The 24,037-nt window shown below is 43.4% G+C and overlaps 2 protein-coding genes across 4 annotated transcripts in view; one reads left to right on the top strand and one right to left on the bottom strand.

Annotated features, from left to right (window-relative positions):
- The window catches only part of dzank1 (double zinc ribbon and ankyrin repeat domains 1), a 132,762-nt gene extending 130,246 nt beyond the window's left edge, over positions 1-2,516 (top strand). The window contains exons 20-22 of one of the 3 annotated variants that reach the window (XM_078556713.1): positions 1,028-1,102; positions 1,765-1,967; positions 2,480-2,516. In XM_078556713.1, the coding sequence (XP_078412839.1) occupies positions 1,028-1,102; positions 1,765-1,930 (241 nt within the window). In that variant the 3' untranslated portion in view covers positions 1,931-1,967; positions 2,480-2,516. Of the gene's footprint in view, positions 1-1,027; positions 1,103-1,764 lie in introns of those variants that run through there. The other 2 variants (XM_078556712.1, XM_078556714.1) reach the window with 2 other exon arrangements.
- Positions 2,517-5,315: 2,799 nt separating this feature from the next.
- The window catches only part of kat14 (lysine acetyltransferase 14), a 74,736-nt gene continuing 56,014 nt past the window's right edge, over positions 5,316-24,037 (bottom strand). Inside the window, exons 6-10 of the mRNA XM_078556715.1 lie at positions 20,621-21,186; positions 18,868-19,004; positions 16,843-17,018; positions 6,518-6,708; positions 5,316-5,814 (exon numbers count right to left, since the gene is read on the bottom strand). Coding sequence (XP_078412841.1) covers positions 5,641-5,814; positions 6,518-6,708; positions 16,843-17,018; positions 18,868-19,004; positions 20,621-21,186 — 1,244 coding nt within the window. The 3' untranslated portion in view covers positions 5,316-5,640. The remainder of the gene's footprint in view (positions 5,815-6,517; positions 6,709-16,842; positions 17,019-18,867; positions 19,005-20,620; positions 21,187-24,037) is intronic.

Below are 24,037 nucleotides of genomic sequence, written 5' to 3'. Positions count from 1 at the left end.
ATGGTCAATGTCATCGCTAAATATTTTTCACTTTGCGCAACCTGTTCGTTTGAATGCATGGTACCTTTTGTGTGATCATGTGCATGTACAGCTTACGGGGAACAAGGTTTCCATGTACTCCTGCTCATTCTGGCCCTAGCTACTGTTCCCAGCAGGTTTGGCCTATTGGAAAACCATCACTGCTCCCCTTAGTCAGCTTAAAACAGCAGATTGGCCCTGATAATTTCCTTGGAGCCCAATCTGCATATTTAAACTGGCCTCTGCTGTATTGGGGAAATGGATTAGAGTGCCAGGGAGCGAAAGTTAAAAATTACAGACTGAGCACTATCAAGTGAGGGCGTTCCAGATTTTTGCCACACTGTCAATATAGAATTTACAGCGCAGGAACAGGCCATTCAACCCAACAGGTCTCTTCTGGCGTTTATGCTCCTCTGGCCTCCTGCCACATAATTCACCTGATCCATCTCGGTCTCTTCCTCGACTTCTCTGTCTCCATTTCTGGGGATAGACTATCTACTAATATTCACTACAAACCCACAGACTCCCACAGATACCTTGACTACACTTCCTCAGACCTTGCTTCCCTGTGAGAACTCAATTCTTCTCCAGTTTCTCTGTCTCTGTCGTATCTAATCTGTTGATGCAACAACATTATCAGGTCACAGAGACACTTCACAGAGGGCCAGCCAATCTTTGCAGGAAATGAGACAGTCAAGGAGTAAGGTACCTCAGGCAAATTGATTTTGCTTACGCAAATAGACCAGGCCTTGAGTTGACTATGGTCCCATCCAGTTTCTCATGTCATGTTTTTTGCTACAGTGGTTGCAAACTTGGCAATGTAGCAAGTGCATGCCTAACTTAGGAGAACCATTTACCTGTTGCTGCCTAATCACTAAAAACTCATTAGAATACACTGCTTTGCTGACAGACTTAGTTAAACTTATGCCCCTTTTTTGGTTTCATAGCTCAGTTTGAAGACACTAATCCAATATTTAAAATTTATTTTTATTGTTTTCTTCAAATATAGCCTGAATAACACTGCTCTTCATGAGGCCGCTGAGATGGGAGCTCAAGGAGTGAAATGTGCGGCCGTTTTACTTGGGTAGGTTTCCTTTTTACAATTTATATTAAATAATTTTCCAATGAGTGTTTATGGGGGAAAGAGCAGGACAGTGAGACTAATTGGATAGCTCTTTCAAAGAGCCTGGTTGGCCAGGTGGTCTCTTTTTATGCTGTTAAATTCTGTGACAGTAGGTATAGGGAGTAAATAGTTACAAGTGGTTCATTGGGAAAACAGACATTTAGTACCAAGGGTCTGAAATTATGCTGTTAGATTCTGTGACAGTAGGTATAGGGAGTAAATAGTTACAAGTGGTTCATTGGGAAAACAGACATTTAGTACCAAGGGTCTGAAATTTAATCATTGGGCTGTGCTGTGTATACCCAACTTAGCCAGGGTGACAGAGAGGGTACTAACCTGGGCCTTAGTGTCTTGAAGAAGGGGTGCCGGTAGAAGAGGTGCATTAGCCAGAATTCACTGACGGATTTGCATGAAGAATGGTCATATGGACGAGGCCTGGCAAAGCAACTGGCACCTGGAGAACTGTAGCTCAGCATAAGGCAGTGGACCAGAGAGAGGAAGGTACAAAGTTATTGGTCAGAGGAAGTAGTAGATGCAAGATGATAAAGGCTGGTGAATAAAGTACTGTCTTCAATAAAGATGTACAGTCAAATCAGTCTAATAGTTTTTTCAATTTCTTACAGCTGCAATGCAAGTATAAAGAAGAAAAATGATAAAGCTTTAACAGCATATGATTTGGCTGTCAAGACTGGCAATGACCAACTAACCTTATTGTTTGCTGCAAAAATGGGACAGGGAATGTTAGATAAATTCACCAAGACCAAGCATGTCAGCCTGGATGACTTTTAATGCTCGCTTGAAGGTTTAGACACATTCAGCACCAAAGGTTTGTGAGGTATTCAGTGCAAACGTTTTCAAGAAAGTTTCAATAGAGAAAGCAAGCTCTGACTTTCAGAGAATCAGTGTCCTGCAGCTGTATGTTTCTGGAGGCCGTTGTTGCTTGTTTTGGAACACTCACAATTCTATCCCCACTCTTCAGCCAAAGCCAAAATGAGCTCCTAACCAGTAACTCAGTCCAGATGTTTCATCAAGGAGAGCGAGAGGGAGGAGAGTCCATTTCCCTGTTCTTTATGAAATTGACTGTTGGTCTCGATCTGGTTTTCAAACAAGATATTCAAAAAACAAGCTCATACATGGAATCTTCAGTTACCTTTGATCCAGCAAGTCTTTGATAAGTGTCATGAAAAAATTCTATTGTAAATCCAAGGATTGCACTAATTTTCCATAGAACTCTATAAACATTTTGTAGCAAACAATTTATAATGTAGCCTTAGATGTGCTTATCTTAATCGAATGAAAAATAAAAACCTTTATCTAATTTGTTTCTTTTTTTTTCAGAAGTGTTTTTTCTGAAATAAAGTTATAGTACAACAAAGTGGTTTAATGGAATCCAAGCTCCCTACAAAGTGTCTACATTGGGCTTCTCAGTTACAAGAACCTGAAACACCAAATACACTGCTTCCCAAGAAACCCAAAGTTGACCTCTTGAATGTGGCAAGAGTTTGGTCAGATTTGCATGAAAATTCATTATGAAAATACGGGTTCTCAAGTGGTTCCTTGCTAATTTTACCTTATGTCTTTCCAACACACTGTTGTGGGGCACTTGTGTGCTTTTGTTTCTTTGCCATGTGTGATTTTATTCAAAAGCAGAATACAGTTGTTGACACAAATTTGTCCCTGCAAATTTATTACAAGTCAGTTAAGATGATTGCTTCATATTTTAACTGCTCTGAAAATTTAAAGAATCAGTGGGTCGCACTCTCATATCTGTCAGAAGGTTGTGGGTTCAAGTCCCACTCCAGAGAGTTGAGCACAAAATTTAGGCTGGTACTGCATGCAGTGCAGTACAGAGGGAGTGCTGCACGATTCGATTTGCTATCTTTCAGATGAGATGTCAAACTGAAGCGCTGTCTGCCTCTCGTGGATGTAAAAGAACCCATGTCATTATTTTGAAGAGTAGGTGATTTCTTAGTGTCCAGGCCAAGACTTATCCCTCAACCAACATTACTGAAACAAATTATCTGATCACTATCACATTGCTATTTGTGGGTCCTTGCTGTGCAGAAATTGTGCAGTTCCTACAACAGTGGCTACATTTAAAAAGTACTTCATTGGCTGTAAAATACTTCAGGATATCGTAAAGTCATGAACAGCATTATATAAATTGCAAGTTCTTTCTCTCAATTACTATCTGTCCTAACCTGCAGTAGATGTGCTTTGTTAATGTTAGGAAATAGAGATAATTTAAGTAAGTTATATTGGTATTTGTGGGTGTTAAGAATGAGTTTTAACTTTAATGTTTAAGTTTGATTTATATTTCTGTATGTGTGTGTTAAGAAAAGGTCAAATTGAGTTTTATTTTCACTTTAAAAGGTGCCTGCATTTCTAATGAGAGGTTTATGACTGTTGCAGCTAAGTTAAACAAATGAGGAGAGAAACTGGGCTGTTGCCTAGCAACCTGGGTCCAGAGAGGCAGGTCCCTCCCACAGACACACACAGAAAAACTAAAGAAACAGGAGTTTTAAGTTCAGTTTGAAGACAGCTGCCGAACAGAAGCCACCAAGAAGGGACAGATAGCCAGTCCCAAGCTAAAGGAGAAAGTCCCCAAATCCAGGGGAATGGAACAGGAGAAAGTCCCAAAAATACTTTCTAGTGAAAGGGAAGGACAGGAACCTGGAAAAGGGCATGTTGAGTGAAGTTAAGAGTGAGGGGCAGAGAGAAAGGCTCCAAGCTTCAGATTTAAAGAGATAAAAGCTGCAGAATGCAGATTTAAACCAAGAACAGCTTGCAAGAGGCCAGAAAGTTCAGAGAGACGGCTGAAGGTTTGTAACTCTTTGCTATGGGCATGTGAAGCAGTGGTGTACTGTTGACAGCTGAGTTGGCAAGAGAGAATGCGTGGAAGAAAGCTTGAACGCATGTGGTGACCCAGGGAAGAGGAACGTTGGAAGGAGAGTTTGAAACCTTGGAGGAGAGAAAGTGTCAGTTTGGGACAAGATTCCAAGGCGAGGTCTTGGAAAGTGGAGATTGGAAACCCTCGTGTGGAAGACGGAGTTCAGTGAAACCGGTTGGCTAACGGTGTGACAAGTGTGTCGGGGGAGTTGAGGAGAGATCCATAACATCTGGTTGAGGTGGCATCTGTCAATTGGTTTCAGAGTGTGGTGTGTCTGACTACAGGCTGCCAATTGGTAACTTGTGCTATCCTTACAAAACTCTATATATCTGTAAAGTATTAGTTGCGGGTGAAGGAGTATTGTAATATAGTTCATCTTTTCTTGTTGAATAAATGTTTTAATTCTTTTGTTAAGAGTTCATCAGCTAATTCCTGTGACTCTGTTCAGTAGCTACTCTCCACGTATCTAAACAAACAAATAAAAGTTAGGATCTATCAAGCTGAGTTCCGCCCTAGGATCAGGCTTGTCCAGTGATAACCTCAGTTGGGGATCATAACATTAAACTTGTGATTAACAGAGCAGCAGCTACCTTGGGAGCAGAAATGTTGCAGATTTACCTGTCCTAATAAACAACTACTCTCACGCCATCATATCAAGACAAGTAAAATGGGATTGGTGGCATTGCTAAGTTGAAGAAATGAGACCATACAAGTTACCTATTGAGGACAAAATATAACTTTTCCTCCGTTTTAAAGAACTTGATGACACCAAACACAAACACTTGGGTAATGCTGATCTGTAACTATCCTGCAAAGTATTTAAAGAATCATTTATGCAATTCTGGTGCATTTCTGGGTGGCACCCCATCCACGATTTTAAATATTCACTCCCTTCACCAACGGCACACAATGGCAGCAGTATGTACCAGATGTACTGCAGCAACTCACCCTGGCTCCTTAAACAGAACCTTCCAAACCCGCAACCTCTACCACCTAGAAGGACAAGGGCAGCAGATGCATGGGAACATCACCATCTCCAAGCTCCCCTCCGTGCCACACACCATCCTGACTTGGAATTATATCGCCGTTCCTTCACTGTCACTGGGTCAAAATCCTGGAACTTCCTACCTACACATGGACTACAGTGGTTCAAGGTGGCAGTTCACCATCATTTTCTCAAGGGCAATAAATGCTGGCCCAGCCAGCAACACCCACATTCCACGAATGAATATATATAAAAAAATTCTTTCCACATGCCTCACCTGAAAAAAGTACAAATGCTCATTTGTGTTCTTTCCCTTTATTTGTTTTGCTGATGGCTCAGAATATCGCAGCGCATTACACAGGTTTAATGGGAATTCTTCACTTGCTGCTGGGCAACTGTGAATTTTGTGTAAATTCTGTAATGATTTATGCCAGAATGGCTCTGCAAAACATGTCATAAAGTTTCTTCAAAAGGCAATCTAAAAACGTAATGGTATTTGTGGACATTATTTCTACTTAATTGTCTGTGCTTTGCAAGTTCACGTCAAAAGAGGGTTTGTCAGGGTCTGACCCTTCAAAGCACAACGTCTGTTCTTTAATTTTACATTAACTGGATTCCAAAAGATCATCTCCGCAATCGGAGAAGAAATGCATGTTTGCACTGCTTGCTTTCCAAGGGGTGATACTTGTCATAGAAATCCAAGATGTATTCTTCAGCCTTGAATCCAAACTTCTGATACAGCAGCATAGCAGAGTTACTGGCAGAGACATGGAGAGTCACATCCTTCCCCATGCAAGTCTGTAAAGCAGTAGAAGAGTGAGAGTGTGTGGATAAACAAGAACCTGCATTCAAAATGAACAACTGCAGTATAGAATCATATACTCTATCTGACAAGGGATAAAGTACCTGAGGGTGAGAACAGTGGAAGTATTTTTGCAAAGGTTCACCCACTTGTCCTCCACAGCCTCAACACAAGAGCCCTGGAAAAACAGCTTTATGCATGCTTCACCCTCACCAAGTTAGGGCAGGCAAGCAGGAACATCCTTACAGGAATTCACCCCTTAAGAATTTTCAGCAAAGATGCATAATTCAAACAAATCTGGTGTAAAACAGACTCCATTAGCCAACCATTAAGACACTGTTGGTAGTTGGATGACTTCAACTGCACAGAAACAGAACTGACAGCAACATGTGCACAATGATGTGATGCCTAAACATGAGAATCGGCCAAGGATAACTATGGAGTCTGATAGAGTGAGACACTCCAAGATGAGACATGTTCCATGGTTACTTATAGTAATGCAAGTTATATATTTTTAAAGACTGTATGTTACAACTTCTACCTTCAACGAAGACAAAGTTCAAATTTTAAACCTTTGACTAAGCCACAGGTCTTAGACCTCAGGGGTGGGAAGGATTTTTAATCGCCAACACGAGCCATGATACAGCTCCATTAATTGTATGAGACTATTATACAGTTAATGTGATGTAACAGCCTAACCTGAATGAGGTGGTAAATCATGAAGGTTGCAATCCCAGCTCTCCTCCATTCGGGGTGAACCAGCAGGAAGGATATATAAGCCTGGTTGTATTTCACATCAGGAACCATGAAGCCAAAGCCAATAATAACTTTTTTGTAGAGGACGACAACACTGAAATCTGGGTACTGTAGGCTCTCTGACAAGTCGATGCCTGTGTGGGTTAAAAGTGAGATTACATCAGTAAATGTTTAGAAACTAGCTTCAGGTTATACAGAGCAAAGTGTGACATATGACATCATTCACATTTTGTACAACAGTAATACAGCACTGTACTTAGTATTTCCAAAATATTAAAATTGGAAAGTACAACATCCACTCACAGAAAATACAAATACAAGGAAATTATGGGTGGAATTTTCCAGTCCCACCAGTGGTGGGCATCATGTCAGTCGGAATGGGAAAATTAGGAGCGTGGCCAAAAGTCAGGTGCAAAAATAGGTTTAAATTTTCCACTCCCTACTTTTTGGTGGGTCAGGTAGCCCACTGCGTCTTGTCAGGAAACACATTTACATGGATTTGAATATCATGAGTACTCATTATAGTATGGAATTACGCCCCCCTCCAGATCAAACAGCCACACCGGCATCAAAATAGACCGCCGTGAATCACAACTGGATATAAATGACATGCACCTGACAAACTGCACTTCACTCATGACTTTGAGGTTTGTGTGCGCAGCGCTCGCCTACCTTTCACTGCGCTGCACTCACCACTGCTCCAACTCCATGCCAAGGTTGCTCGGGCAAAACCAGCAAGAAAGCAAGGGGTGGGGGCTGGGCCCTGGAAAGCAAAGGCTTGACTGGGGGACGGGGTGGTGAGACAAGACAAAGGCAAGGGAACGAGCTGGAAGGCAAAGGCTTGATGTGAGGGTGGTTGACTGGGCCCTGGGAGGAAGGGTGGACAGACACATGTGACTGGGGGAGGGGTGAAATGACTGGGGAAGGGTGCACAAAGACACATGATTATGGGGAGGGGAATGACTGGTGAAGAGTGCACAGAGACACATGACTGGGGGGGGGGTGAAATCACTGGGGAAGGGTGCACACAGACACATGACTGTGGGGAGGGGGAATAATGGGGAAGGGTGCACAGAGACACATGACTGTGGGGATGAAATCACTGGGGAAGGGTGCATAGAGACATGACTGGTGGGTGACATGACTGGGGAAGGGTGCATAGAGACACATGACCAGGGAGCAGTGGGGGGGGGGATGGTTGGGTGGGCAGTTAGGGCCAGAACTGGTCTGCAATTGTGCACCAATTTAGAGGGCTGTGCTTGGCAAGCCTGTCCTAGGCCCAAAAGAGGGAGAGGAAGGGCCTGCATCAGTTGTGCACAGCAGGATGTTCAGGGCTATGTCAGTCCTTCACATAAGTCGGTCCTGGGGGTCATTGGATTGGTCCTGTCATGCAGTGGCACAGTAACAGTCAGGGGAAGCATCTGTGGTACATCTGGTAATACAGTGGGGGGCACTCGATGGTCTCATGGCTGTGGATGGAGGGGCGGGGGATGTCTCGGTATATCACTGTGCATAGGGCTTCAAGATGGGAATGGGTCAGGTCGGCATGGGTCATCAGGACACCAACATCAAACGGTTCATGGAGGAGAACAGGGATATCAATAACAATCACAATGCGATCTAGGATCAGAGGTGGAGGAAGGAGAGTGATTGGAGGGAGGGAAACCTGCACATTATGCTCTTCCAGCACGATGGGAGGAACTTCAAAGCTAATAGGGGGAGGGGGGTTGGAAGTGGGTCTCATAATAAAACCTGAGCACCAGTATATTGCAAGCTGATCCAATGATGAAGTACAAAAGCAAGCGATGAAAAAAAATTGACAGGAGAGAGGTCTAAGGGCTTGTGGGCGGAGGCGAATACTGCACTTTTGGGCCGAGTGAAGGGGCACCCTACTAATTTGCACTTTGCTAAATGGAGATCACTGCACAGCTATGACATGTTGGGAACACTCAAATGCCAATTGAAGGATTTGGGCACTTTAACTCATGATGCACACTCTTGTAAGACTCCATTCTGCCCTGGGGCCAGATTTTAATTGTGTTCCAATGAACATTTGTCCCCCTCTGACAAAAGTGCAACCCTCAGAAGAATCCAGTTGTAAAGGGACAACAGCCAAACTGCATATGGCTAATGCCACAAAGACCTCCACAACCTGGAGCTGACAGGTCCAGGCTTCATGCACCTCCTCGATTACAGTCCTTACATTAGTGCAATTTTGGGCTCTAGTCTAATCTAAAGGAGTCAGTCTGTCAGAGCCCTGTCTAACACTGCTAGTGCCTGGCTGTACTCATCCAGATTTAAATCCCTTTCTTAAAGAACTGTCATGCCTGGGGCATTTGGGTGGTGGAGCGCTTCCAGTGAAGCTCAAGGCTGTGCTATAGCTGTAAGGAACAATCTGAGGATGGAATGCCTGGAATGAGGGTTATTCAAGGGCTTCACAGTGACTCCCTAGCTTGCAATGGGAAGGTGATCATTGCAAGATTATGTACAATCATGTATCTGTTCAATGTTTCCACAGGTGCGAGTAGGAGTAGAGAATGGATGCAGCAAGCAACACTGTCTTTTTCCTGGCACACAGGCAACAGAGGAGATGAAGGTAAAAGCAAAATACTGCGGATGCTGGAAATCTGAAACAAAAACAAAAATAGCTGGAAAAACTCAGCAGGTCTGACAGCATCTGCAGAGAGGAATAGTTAACGTTTCGACTCCGTATGACTCTTCATCAAAGATGATGAAGGGCTCGTCGCCGTTAGGCAGAGCAAAGGGAAGAGCCTCGCCCTGAGGAACATGGGTCAATGGGGCCCCATGAAGACCAAGGCTCTGAGGCTGACAGACCCATTCCACGGGGGCGTTGGGCATGACCTAAGGTGTACTGAAAACGCCTCTCATACCTACAGATCTGCTGTAAACGCCTTCGCTTTTCAAGGCCTGTGGTGGATCATATCTGCCACATTCTTGGGGACGAAGCTAACTCCGCAGGGACTGGGAGGTCATCCATTGCCAGTAGCACTAAAGATGACTGCCGCACTGAACATTTTTGCGAGTGGCTCGTTCCAGGGCTCCACTAGGGACCTCTGCAGCATATTCCAAGCATCTGCTCATAAATGGATCTGAGAGTTAACCAATGCCCTATTTGACAAAGCTCACAATTACGTCCAGTTCTCCCTGGATGAAGCCAGCCAGGCTGCCAGAGCAGTGGGGTTTGCAACATCTTCGGCTTCCTACAGGTGCAGGCTGCCATCGACGGCACACGTGTGGCTTTTTAAGAGCTCTCTGGCAACAACCACTATGACTCATCAACAAAAAAGGCTTCCACTCTCTCAAAGTGCAGCTGATCTGTAACCAGCAGAAGCAGATTATGTAGGTCTGTGAGAGAAAACCTGGGAGCTTGCATGACTCTCACATCTTGAGTCACTCGCAGGTGCCACAGATCTTCAAGGGCCGTCAGCGCATCCAGGGTTGTCTCATTGATTCTAAAGGCTACCCGCAAAAGACATGGCTGATGACGTCTATTCAGCGGTCACAAAGTGCCTCAGAGGAGAGATGCAATACGGCTCATTCTGCAACACGTTCCTTGATTGCGCAGACCATTGGGCATGTTGAAGATGCGTTTCAGATGTCTGGATCAGTCAGGCGGCACTCTCTAGTATTCTCCCCAGAGGGTCGCCCGCATCATCGTGGTTTGCTGCGCTCTACACAACCTCGCGCTACAAAGGGGGGATGACTTGCCAGATCAAGAGATGGAGGAGCTACACATATCCTCTGATGAGGAGGATGTTGAGAGGGCTGAGCTCGATGAGGATGAGGAAGCTAGCACTCCAGAGGAGGAGGCCATAGCATGGGCCAGACACGACAGACATGCCCATGAGATCCTTATAGCCACAAGGTTCCAGGACGATGATGACGACTTGCTCAGATGAGCTTCTTTCACCTATGCCCTCCATGCTGCCTCAACATTAACGCTTTTGTTGCTATCCTCAGCATCTCAATGAAGGGCATCAATCTCAGAAAGAGTAGTTACAATCTTGCTCATCATTACCATGGCCTCATCCTTGAAATGCTAAACAGCCTGTGGAGCATATGGCCACTCTGTTATGGGATTATAACTCCACTAACATGCACTGTAAGCAGAGTAGACATGGTTCAGTCTCTTTAAGCATCTCTCTAACATTCCACTGCCTTTGGCACCCTTCAAGAGACAGAAGCAGCATTTCCAATCTCAGTGCACTCGTAGCAGTATGCCTGGAGTGTTGCTAGGTGCCTCAAGGAGGACAATCAGCACTCATTGGTTCTCGCTTTGACATCTGAGGTCTAATCTCAATCCAGACTGCGGGATCTCTCTACAGGCAATCTCTCATGCAAGATTAGTGCTCAGGCGCCACCATCATACTGAGTCCATAGCATGAGGTAATTTTTTTAGAATGCAGTGATCTGTCACTCTCAGTGATGGATGCGAGTCAGGTCACCTTTGTGTACACTGAGAGCGCTTCCGCAACAGCATTGTCTGATGACTGACAATCATTCATGACCGTGCCTTTGTCTGGAGTATCCAAACTTCCCGTGCAGCCTAGCCTTGCATCTGTGGGCCTGAGAATGCAGACACTGCATTTTGGCATTAATTAGTTAATTCTTTGATAACAAACAGCACACATCAGATGTAGTGAAGCTTAGCTCTGATCCCATTTGAGGCTTCCACATTTTCATTCCAGAAGTCTCAGATGTCCACACGAAAACCAGGCACACTGATGAAATTCTTACAATCAGATAACCATGTGGATTGCCCACCGGAGAGCTGCCTCAGAGATTTGGGCAAGCCATGTTAATCCGTCATTTGGGGCCTTGACACAGACCTCTGATCTCACAGTCATTGCCCTCTAGCAGGCAATCAGAAGTCACTGGGTGTTAGCAAGGTCCATAGCTCTGCATTATGCAGGTGGATAACTAGGAAGTACTACAGGGCTGCTGTCTAGCTGTAAACACGGACATGACATAACACTGCAGGCCGGCAGGAGCACATAAGATCCCCGATTGTTGGTAGATATGTAACCCACACTCAAACCTGACAACCATTATTTGGAGGCGATTGAAAGATGCACCGAAAGAGATTGACTCCAATGCAGCTCGACATTAAAACCTATATGGACCACATGGACCATTCCTCAGAGTAGAGGCATCAGGTGAATAAACCAGACTGCAACATCTAAACTCATGAAGCCACATGATATGATTCTCTGATGCAAATCTCAGATATGCATTGCCCAATCACCATTTTCCTGGAGCCAGAGGCCTTGCCCATGTCCCTGATGTGCACAGAAAGGCGACGCACTGTAATGAGATGGTGTGAGACACCATGACCTGAAGCACATGACAGGAGATATGTGAGGATGGGGGATGCATCTGCTACACTTGTATGACTCTAAACATTGCACCAGATAGAAGAGCCATTCACTAGATGAGAAGTTCACACAAACTAAAAGATATTTACATATGTGCAAAGTATACACAGATTGGGAACACCCGTGTCATCTTTGTGATCTCAAAATTTCTTAACTTTTCTTACCCTACTGCTACGTCTAGGTGCATCCTGACATCCTCAGTAGAGGTGGAGGCAACCTGCTGACTGCTATGCCCTGTTGTCTGTGATGACCTTGGCAGGTGTCCTCTGGAGGGCCTTGGCCTGCTTTGGGTCTCCTGCTGTGGGGCACGTGCACCCTCCTTGGCCTGAGGATCTGCAGTTGAAGGGGTCACAGGCAGAGGGGACTTGGAGTGGGTGGATAGCCCACAAGAGTCCTAGGTGGATTGCCCCAAGGTGTCTGGCTGATGCTCCTCCTCCCTGTGGGTGCCCAAGGGCACCTCCTTGACTCCTTTAGGAGAAAGGGCTCCTGGAGGGAGATCGAGGTACCCCGTCCCCCTCTCGCCTAGCCACTGCTGGAACGTTCTCATGGCTGAAGTGATGGTGTGCTGGTCCTCGCGCACATCCGGCAGAAAATGCTGGACCAAGGCCTCCATGGCAGTCACTGCCCTTTCAATGGTGACCTCAATGCACTGGCATGTAGGGGTCAAGACATCATGCTGAACATTGACGGACTCCTCCATCCTCCGTTCCAATCTGGTTACGGACTCTGACAACCCTGCCTGATGTGCCTCTGTCTGTCTTTGGAGCCAGAGATTCATCTTCGGACCCGGACTCAGCAGATGTCTGGCCTCCAGCAGTCCTCCAAATGTCGGTGACCTTGGCGGTCACTCCACCTGCTGTGGACCAGAATCTGTGCTGTGCTCACCAGATGGTGACCCCAAGCCTGCTCTTAGATGCCACAGAGGTGTGTCTCTCTGCGCCGGAAGAGGGTGCTGTGACAGCTCTGCATCTAATGGGTCCTCAGAATCTTCATCTGAGGTGGTCTGGGGCTGGGATTGATGAGCTGGCTGGCAATGTCCCTCCAGCTTTTCTTGCTGGTACCTGTAATAGAGAGGAGAAAATTAGTGATTGCCTGAATAGTCACCCACATCAAAAAGCACTCACAGTTTCGACAGGTGGATGAAGACCTGTACATGTAGCCTCACTGGCTTGTTGGGGACGCCGATCTTGCCTTCGGTGTAGGCATGGTCCCATTCCTCACCAGCCAGCTCTGCCACCTACTCTTCAAAGGGGATGAATGGCCTGAGCTCCGGCATCCTGGAGGTAACGGCAGAGCCGACGAACCCCAACCTGCCCCACCACAAGAAACAGCATGCTGCACGTTTATGCATACATAATGAGCTAAAAGGCGGATGATCCAGCGTGGCAATCCACCAAGCCAGTCAGCAGGAGCCATGCCACCTTTCCCGCTCGCCACTGCACTTCGTCGCCAGAACGGAAAATTCCACCCAATGTGTGGAATATCACCTTTACCAGATCCCCTCCGTAAAATTATGTTTAGGTCTTTCCTTCACTAACAAATCATACAAGGACAATCTCCCTATAACTTGTATTTGCCTGGCTCCCATAGTCTATAGTTCAGAGGAGGTAATGGCCATCCCAAATGTGTGTGTGTGTGTATATATATATATATATCCTCCTCTTGACATATATTCTTCAAAGGATTACAGGCTGGATTTTGTTGGCAAAGATGAAGCAAATCTTCCCCGCAAAAATCTTGGTCTACTTAAGGATTGTAGTCATCAAGAGTTCATTTCCTTCAAATTCATTCAGAGTTCATTTTTGCACATTTCTCTAACTGCATTTAAGTACTAGAATTCAGCAAACACTCTTCCTAACTAGATTACAGAGCAAGGAAGATAGTCAGTACTTAAATTAGATCCAATTGTTTAATATTTAGTTTTGTGTTCGCAATTCTTTCCCCTTCACTCTTCAATTCTCAGGTCTTTAATACAAAATCTTTCTGCCAACAAGCAGGAATGTGGTGTCTGCACTCTGCTCTCCACCAGTACCATATCTCAGCCAGCTGGTAGGAGATATGTGAAAGTAACATGGCAATTTCATGATAACTAATCTTGTCAAAGGTTTAATGATTCGAGTAAGCTTGAAATCATCCAAAACTCTGCTGCCCACATCCTTACTCACACCGAGTCCCACTCAGCCATCACCCCCTGTGCTTGTTGACCTACACTGGCTTCTGGTTAAACAACACCCCGATTTCAAAATTCTCATTCTTATTTTCAAATTCCCCCCTGGCCTAGCCCCTCAAGCCCCACAGTCCTCCAACAGAGCTGTGCTCCTCTAATTTTGGCCTCTTTAGCTTCTCCAATTTTAATTGCTCTACCATTAGTGGCTATGCCGTTAGCTGCTAAGGCCCTGAGCTCTGGGATTCTCTTACTAAACCTCTCTAACTCTCTTTCCACTCCTTAAAACCTACCTCTTCAACCAAGCATTTTGGTCATCTGCTACAATATCTCCTGTTGCGACTTGGTGTCAAATTTTGTTTTATAACACTCCTATGAAGTGGATGGAGCAATTTTGTGATGTTAAAGGTGCTATATAGATGCAAGTTGTTGTTGTTGACTTGTACAGAGGATAGCAGCACACAGACTTACCTGAATATTGGTTATTTACTGTGAAATCTTCTTCACCTTAACAGGTAAACCTCACAGGTAACAACCGATCCAAAATAGACAGCTGAAAATAGCACAATTTTTCCAAGAACCAGGATATAAATAACTTTCTCAAGTCACTTTGTTGCTATTACAATAGTAGGTAGAATAATTGTGATGAATAAATACTGCATGATACTTACTACATTCTCAAGGTATTAATGGAAAAAAGAGCGAGGCAAAGCCTGAATGATAACTGTTATGGCAGTAGTGATTGAAGATGCCGCACATTAGCTAACAAGATACCTTTCTGCTCCACGATTATAATCTGTGCTAAGATTCATCAACATAACAACATAAAAATAGGATCTGGAGCAGGCCATTCTGCCCCTCGAACATGCTCCATCATTCGATAAGGTCATGAATGAGCTTCTACACCAACTCCACTTTTCCGCCTTGTTGCCATCACCCTTGTTTCCCTTAGTGCCTAAAAATATATCGATCCTAGTCCTGAATATACTCATCAACTGAGCATCCACAGCTCCCTGGGATACAGAATCCCAAAGATTCACAACTCTGCAAAGAATGAAGAAATTTCCACTTTTCTCAGTCCTTAATGACTGACCCCTTATCCTGATTTCTAGTTCTATACCCTTCAGCAGGGGAAGCAACCTCTCAGTATCTACCTGCCAAGCCCTGTAAGAGTTTTATAAGTATTGCTGAAAAAAGAGACAATTTGAAGCTTTTCATCTTGCACTCATCAGGATACTTCGCAAGCATACCAACATAAGGGGAAAACAGCAATTTATACTGTATGGGAAGAGAGTGCTGATTGGTTGGCAAGTGGACTTTACCAATCAGAGCCTGTTTGCCAACCAATCAGCACTCTCTTCTCATACAGTATAAATTGTTGTTTTCCCCTTATATTGGCATTCTTGCGAAGTGTCCTGATGAGTGCAAGATGGAAAGCTTTGACATGTCTCTTTTTTCAGCAATACTCAAGTTCTGTATGAAGTCACCCCTCATTCTTCTAAACTCCAGAGAGTTTAATCTTTCTTCAGAGAACGACCTTCTCATCACAGAAAACAATCTTGTGAACCTTTGTTCTCTCCCTTTAAAGCAAATATATCCCTCCTTAGGTAAGGAGACCAAAACTTAACACAATGCCCCAGGTGTGATCTCACCAAAGTTCAATGTAATTGCATAAGATTCCCTTACTCTTACACTACCCTTACAATCAAGGCTAAAATGCAATTTGCCTTCCTAATTGCCTGCTTTACCAGCATATTAAATTTGTGATTTATGTACTTGGACCTAAATCCCGCTGCATTTCGACATTAGTCTCTTTTTAAAAAATATTCTGCTTTTCTATTCTTTTTACCAAAGTGGATAAACTTTACATTTTCTTCCATTATACTTCATCTGCTGCCTTCTTGCCCACTCATTTAACCTATGTTCCTTTGCAGCTTCTTTATATTCTCCTCACTGCTTTAAGTGTTAACTGTGTCTCAGTTGGTAACACCCTTGCCTCCAAGTCAGAAGGTTGTGAGTTGAAGTCTCCTTCCAAGACATCAGCACAAAAATCAAAGCTAACATTCCAGTGCAGTACACTGAGGGAGTGCTGCATTGCCGTCAATGGCGTCTTTCAAATGAGACCTCAAACCGAGCCACAATTTGCCCTCTCAGGCAAATGCAAAAAATCAGGTGGCATTATTTCAAAGAAGAGCAGGGGAGTAATCGTCAGTGTCCAGACCAATATTTATCCCCCAATCAGCATCACAAAAACAAATTACCTAGTTATCACGTTGTTATATATGATAGCTTGCTGTGCTCATATTGGCTGCTATGTTTCCTACTTTACATCAGGTGACTATTCTTCGAAAGTCCTTTATTGACTGGCACAAAGCACTTTGTGATATCCTGTAGTCATGAAAAGTGCTATATAAATGCAAGCCTTCCTTACTTTCCCATCCAGCTTTGTATAGTTATCAAACCTGAATACTTTATACTTGGTTCCCTCATCTATGTCATTAACATAGATTATAAATAACTGAGGAGCAAACACTGATTCTTGCGCTACTCCGCTAGTTACAGCCTGACAACCCGAAAATGGTTTGTTTATTCCTATTCTGTTTTCTGTCCGTTAACCAATTCTCAATCCATGCTGATGTATTAACCCCGATTCCATGAGTTCTTGAAGCTGGATGAGATTTCACTGTCAGGAGAGAAAATGAAAATACCTGGCCAGAAGAATTCATGGCACATCGAGTTTATTGTAGGAATGAAATTTGGGCAGACGTAGCAGTAATCAACAGGGGCTTCAGCTTCTGCTTTCCAGGTAGGGTCACTCCGATGTGGATAGGCCCGAATTTCGGACAGTAGTTGTAGTTTAGGTGGATTACATTCAAAATCACGCCTAATGAAACAAAACAAGAAAGAACTCAATTTGTGAAAGGGAAACCATAATAATTGTTCTTCCGAAAGTTTCAGCTGGCAAAACCATGAAAAATCTAAATAATTGCATTGTTAATTTACTGACAAGAAAAGCCATAAACAGCTCCCTGTACCAGTGAAACCATCACCATTCCATACTACAATGTCTAGGTGGTTGATGTAAGAATATAATTTTTCTTTTCAAAAGGCAAAAAAAGACATTTAGTCCAAACAAGTCAGTCCATTTTTCAATGGGTCAGCTGAACCTATATCCCACAACCTTCAACCCTTTCTCCAGAAACACATTTTACTCCATTTATTCCATCATTTCAGCTTAGAATCATAGAAACTCACAACACAGAAGGAGACCATTTGACAGATCCGTCTGTTTTGACTCTTTGAAAGGGCAATCATGCTTAGTTCCACATCCCAGCTTTTTGTCCGTAACCCTTTAAGTTTCTCATCCTCAGTTACCTGTCCAATTCTTTTAGAGTTATTTATGGAATAAACTTTCACCGCCTTTACATGTAGATCCCCAGATCTCCAACAACTCAGTGAAAGCAATTCTCATCTTCTGGCAATGATCTTAAATCTGATTTCTGGTTATTGACCCATTCGCCAGAGGGAATGTTTTTCTTTACCTAATCTATCAAAACCTATCACCTTGGAAACTTCTATTAGGCCACCTCTTAAGCTTCTCTGTTCCTAATTCTTCCAACCTCTCCTCATAACTGAAATCCCTCATTCTGGTAAACTTCCTCTGTATCTATTTGAAGGCCTTTACAACCTTTCATGAAGTGTAGTATCCAGAATTGTTCACAATACTTCAGCCGAGGTCTAATCAATGATTTATAAAATTTTTGCACAATCATTTTGCTTTCATATTAAAATCTCGTCCCCAGTTATTTAGTTCATTACTCTTTAGATGAACATGATCGGTGCGATTTCTCTTCTTGCCTTATATTTAATTCACAGCCTGAATCTACTGTTGTGATTTCCCCATAAGCCCCACAGTATCCCCTTTAAAACTGTGTACAGATTTCAACCTCAGTGATGGCAAAGTCACATTCAGCTGCTTAGTTCCTAAGTTCTGAAATTCCTTCCTAAATCTTTCCATTTCTTTAACTCTCCTTCTTTAAGACCAAAAGCTCGGCCAAAGAGGTAGGTTGTAAAGAGTTTTTTTTAAAAGGATAAGAGAGAGGTAGAGAGGTGGAAAAGTTAAAGGGAACGTGGGAAGCACATAAGGCACAGTGCCTCAGTTTTTTGTTTGTGAATTAGTGTCGCATGGTGCCATGCTCATAGTTGCCCTTAAGTGCAACATCGACTAATGAAATACTGCTTTTATGGGGACAATTTGAACTTTAAACATTATAATATTACTAAATTGTAATTGTAATGTATGTCGTCGCACATCTTTACAACCAGCTAATGAAATTATAGTCCAACTTCTTCACCAAAACAGTAACTTGAGTTAATAACCCAAGCAACTAAATAAATGACTGTGGTTGCTCCAGAGTTGAAATCCAATGGATAACTCTGTACATTACTTTCATACAGTGGAATGTAGATAATGCACTCAATTCACAGCACATTCAATCCAGACTACCAATGTTCCATTCCCATTCTGCACACAACTACGTAAACCTAATCTAAACATTATTATAATTCAGCTGTAGTGTGTTCAGTTAGTGAATGCTGATTTTCACAGAATCATAAAAATGTACAGCACAGGAGGAGGCCATTCAGCCCATGATTTTAAAAAAGTTTTAAGATAAACTTAAGTTGCAGTAGCATCCAGCTGAGTCATTGTATTATGCAGAGGAAATCCATACCTGATATATGGTTTGAGGACTCGTGATGTGTACGGGCTGATGATGCTTTGGCTCATTAACATGTCTCCTGATCCAGTCAGTCGGTGCATAAATTTTGTCTTGTGTTGCTGATATCCTTTCATGTGCGATAAAGACATCTGCAAAGAGGGAGCAGTGACAAAAAATCAAAAAGACTACTGTCAAACATTGGCCCCACAGTCCTCACCAGCTCAAGCAGGGAGTCACACTGACCTGGAAGCTTCCTGGTCTACATGGAGTTAGCTGACCTCAGTCAGACTGTTGGTGAGGGCCCTGCAGCCAGCCAGTGCACTCAAAAGGTGAGAGGAGAGGAGAGGAGAGGAGAGGCGAGGTGAGGCGAGGAGGCTGGGCATTGTTCTTCATCTTCAAGTCAATTGACTTTTGGCCACTCTCCAAATTTTCCCATCCCACCCGCGATGATGTCCACCACCGGCGGGACTGGAAAATCCCATCTGAGTTAGGACAGGTTCAGGTTCTGCTGACGGGACTCAGTGTCACTCAGAGTCACTTGCAAGAGCTACTAGGGGTAAACTGGCATCTCACAAAAATGTATCCCAGCCAGAGGTCAGCACTTTCTGAATGCAAGTAGAGGGGAGAAAACTGATGGGGTTGGAGGGGCAAGGCAGCGGGAAACAATCTTCAGTAATTTGATGACTGAAGGTTCAACCATAAACTCATTGGAGAATAACGGAGGATCCGAGTCCAAGCAGATTACAGAAGAAGGAGAACTATAATGCCTGGGTAAAGAGGAACTTTGGCATATCATTCCCATTTACTCCACTCCATTGTAGCACTGGTACAAAACAAAGCAATGACATCAGTCTGTGTGTTTATGTTAAAAGGGGGTTATACTCAATATAAGGAAAATCCCTAAAAAAAGCCATATTTATATTCAAATAAATCATTCTTTGTAGGAAATAAAATGACAACACAAACCTCTGTGAAACAGTGGCAGTGTTCACACTCAAAATGTGAGGTCGGAAAGCGGTGTGTCTGAGATGTAGTGAGACCAGGCTGCCTTTGAAAGGGCTAGCCAATTAATCGCACTCTCCCATTCCTTCCCCATAACCCTGCATTATTATTATTAAGTAATGAAATGAAATCATAAAGTGATTGCATCAGAGACGTTAAACCTGCGGACTCTGAGCCTTGGCAACCTACCCCTCTAAGCTGACAAGAGCTTATTTAAAGTTTATCTAAATTCTCTCATTTAATGTTATGTTGATTGAATTGCATAGGTCAGGAAGTTTGGAAAGGGCTGCTTTTAAAACTAAGACCTCATAAGCTAATAAATCCAAAAATCAGTTTATGTCATCAACCGGGGATATATGCAAGTTAATGGGAACATAGGTTTAACATTCATGTGTTCTCTAAGAAAAATATCAATGTGGCTCATGAGTGCAAAAATTTGAACACCCAGTCTGATTCAATCACCTTCCCTCGAAATTGCTGTGGAGATCAGCACTATGGCACCAGGATATTCGCAAGCAAGAAAGTGCAACTTATCTCTTGACACCTCAGCCAATTAATCTGGATAAACTGGGAGAGAGAAGAAAATGGAGGGAATAAAATGATTATGTAAATGTATTTCTAGAAGTGTTTCTCCTCTCACGCCATCAAATGTTCACACCGCTGATACTGATAAACAGTCATCCTTTATCACATATTTCCAATACCTGAAAATATTGAAAGGAAAAGGATTTTCCCCCAGTGCCTTGTTGCTATTGTCACTCACCTGGTAACGGTCCAGGATCCGAAAGTCTTGACTGGTGGTCCGAAAGGTCCCAACGCCCATGGGCATCTCGGCACGGTCACCTGCCTTCCCTCCATAAACCCCGCCAACCAACGACACTGCAGCTTCAACAGCTTGATCCAGGTCAAAGAGGGGCAAACCACGTTCCCTCTTGGCCTGTCTCACAAGCAGTTTGCGACGCAGTCGCTTGGCCTCTACACTCAAGGCGACTGCATGGGGGCAAGATTCCAGCCTTCGAAGTAGAAGTCTCTCATCATACAGACTGAGGGCAATACACTTAGGAGCAGGGACTTGCACATCCCTCTCTGCCTGGATTTTTTTCTTCTCTCGAACATTAATTTGAGACAGCTCAATGGCATCCTCAGGTTCTTCAATATCAGCTTCCATTTTCTCTGCTCTCTCCTCATCCTCCTCCACATCACACTTGATTTGTTCAGCTGCCTTCACTTTCTTCCTACTAATGATCATGGTGCCAGTGGTCACACTGGGAGGTGGCACATATTCTATTCCAGGATCAATAACACCATCCACATCTCCCTCTTCATCATCTGAGCAGGAGGAAATGAAAAACACTCACTTCCAATATAAATTCAGTCTTTTTCTCTTGATCTTGCTTTACATTTACACAATACTGCACTTGTTAATTCTGCAATTTTTTAAAAAAAGAAAAACTACGCACATTTGAAATCTCAAGTAAAAATAAAGAATGCTAGAAATATACAGGTGAACTTCATCTCCAACACATATTCACAACTACTATCTTGGCTTTGCTGTTTCTCATGGCCTCGCATTCCCTTGGTTTCATTTTTAGGCAAGGCCATCCCCAGAACTGCCTTGTACCTGTTAATACTCATATGCCCCTGCCCTCTTCTGAGCCCCACTTCCTTTTGCGCCACCCCCAGGAAAAACTCTTCCTCACGTCATTGATAATTGCACTTCCAAACTCCCAACTGCCTATCAGCTGGTCCCTCCCATTGCCACGATACTTAAGTAGTCATGGATTTGCTCAACCACTCCCTCACCTCCACTTGGCACCTTTGTCCACAGCAAAACCTTTAATCTCTCTCATCCTGGTCATTTGTCCAGGTATAGTGATTAAAGGAGGCAGCTATACAATCAATGTTTACATTCCCAACAATGCAGTAACACACTGGCATAATACAGAACTCTGTACTGCCATGCCACACCCAAATGTGCACGAGACACTTACAGAATCAATACTAAACAGATCCCGTTTCAAGGCAGCACTGGACAATTGAAGAACTTGTTGCTGTCTTTTTGCCTATACCATTGATGAGATGGCAATGCTATCAGTGCCAGCCCAACAAAACAGATCTATGTGTAAAAACACGCATGCTATGTCACTGACTATGCACACAGGATCCTCAAAACTTGTACTGGAAATGGAATCGTTGTTGAAGTTCCAGAAAGACACCCAGAATTTACCATCTGGGTGTCTAATGTAAAGTGGGATTTTAATGTCAAATTCTGGATGACAATTGCTAAGTATTCACATGACACAGAAAGCATTCCTGCAAGAAAAACAAATTATGAGGAAAAAAGGCTTATGAACAAATTAGAGGCCAGCAATAATTCTCACCTTTACCACAAGCACAAAGAGAACTCTCTTACTTACCACTCTGCCTCCCAGAAGTAATAATGAAAATTGATTATTTTCAGTATATAAAAATGCTATAGGCCCTGAGTAAAGGCACATTCCTAGATATGCAGGTTCACCTGTCACCCCTGTGATCGCTGAGCTACACTGGGTCATTGTCCAGTAATATATCAATTTTATCATTCTCATCCTTGTTTTCAAATTCCTCCCATTGCCTTGTTTCTCCCTATCTTTGTAACCTCTTCCAGGCGTACAACACTCCAAGATATCTGTGCTGCTCTAATTCTGGGCCCTTTCACACCTCCGATTTTCAGTGCACCGCCACTGATGCCATGCCTTCAACTGCCTCGGCCCCAAGCACTGGAATTACCTACCTAAACTTGGCCTCTACCCCACTCTCTCCTTCTTAAACCTAGTTCTTTGATCAAGTTTGTAGTCATCTATTCCAGCATTTCTTTATGCACCTCAGTGTCAATTTTGTCTGATAATGTTCCTGTGAAGCACGTTGGGATGTTTTACCACATTTATGTAAATCCAAATTGTGTTAAAATTCTACTTAAAGATTCATTTAATACACTGGACCTCAATTTTTTTTGAGAATATATTACCTTCTAAAGATGCCACCCACCATATCTCTTATCCTTGAAAGCTCCCTGCCCTGCCCCACCCCACAGCAAAGAATGCAGATGACTGGGCAGCTTTGAGTTTTCAAACAATGCCAGTCCTATCAAGCAAGGGCAGCATGGTGGATATACCATATCTGGGTGCTGCCCAGCATCTCTCCTTTCTTCACCCCTCATGCAGAGATCAAAGCTGCATCCAGTCACTTTGTGCCAATCTTTTCCTGTGTACAGATGAACCCCCACGCCAGGATACTTTGCACTCTTGTAGAAATTGTGTCTGGTCCCTTATATTTATTGCACAAAAGGCTGCACTGTCATCCAGCCAACCAAGCAGATGGATTTTGATCAAAAGAAAAATACTGCAAATTGTGTCTTAAATGCCTAATCAAAAAATGAGGTGGCATTCATTGAGCTTGTGCTGAGCTCCACTGGAACACTGTAGGAATCCGAGGATAGAGAACTCAGTGGAGTGAGATAAAGTTTTACAGTGCCTTATCGAAAGATGAGGTGCACTTCTTATTTTTGTGAAAAACGTTATCTGATAACAGTGGTAATTAACTGCTCTGCAGAGACTGCTGGCAGCCTTTTGTCACCTGTCTATTGTCACAATGCACACTGCATTCCCAGCCAATAAATATTGTGAAACATTGCCTGATGACAAGGGCCCAAACCAACCTTTCTAAAACAGATAAAGCACCAGCACCAGGTAAATGGAGGAAAAAAGATCACCTTGGAACTGGTGTTCTTCACACCTGAAATTATTCTAATAAATGAAACTGGAAAAGATCAGAGATTGGATCAGGGAACCTGTGAATGATCAGTAAATAACACTGGCACCAAAATGGAATGGAAAAATATTCTTGTAAAGAGGTTCTTCAATAAACATCACTAAAACAGGATCACCTGGGCATTACTTCATTATTGTTTGTGGGACCTTGTGGTGTTTTCCTATATTATAACTTCAACAGCACCTTCAAAACCCACAGCCTCTAACAGGCAGAAGGACAAGGGCAGCAGGCACACAAGAACACCCCCACTTACAAATACCCCTCCAAGTCATACATCATCCTGATTTTGAAATATATCATGGTCCTTTCGCTGTTGCTGGATCAAAATCCTGGAACTCCCTCCCTAACAACAGCACTGTGGATGTAAATA

The sequence above is a fragment of the Cetorhinus maximus genome, chromosome 14 (assembly GCF_964194155.1).
Source record: "Cetorhinus maximus chromosome 14, sCetMax3.hap1.1, whole genome shotgun sequence".
In the NCBI taxonomy this organism is placed as follows: Eukaryota; Metazoa; Chordata; class Chondrichthyes; order Lamniformes; family Cetorhinidae; genus Cetorhinus; species Cetorhinus maximus.
Note: the sequence above shows the minus strand (reverse complement) of the source record. Positions and strands in the feature narration are given on the sequence as shown.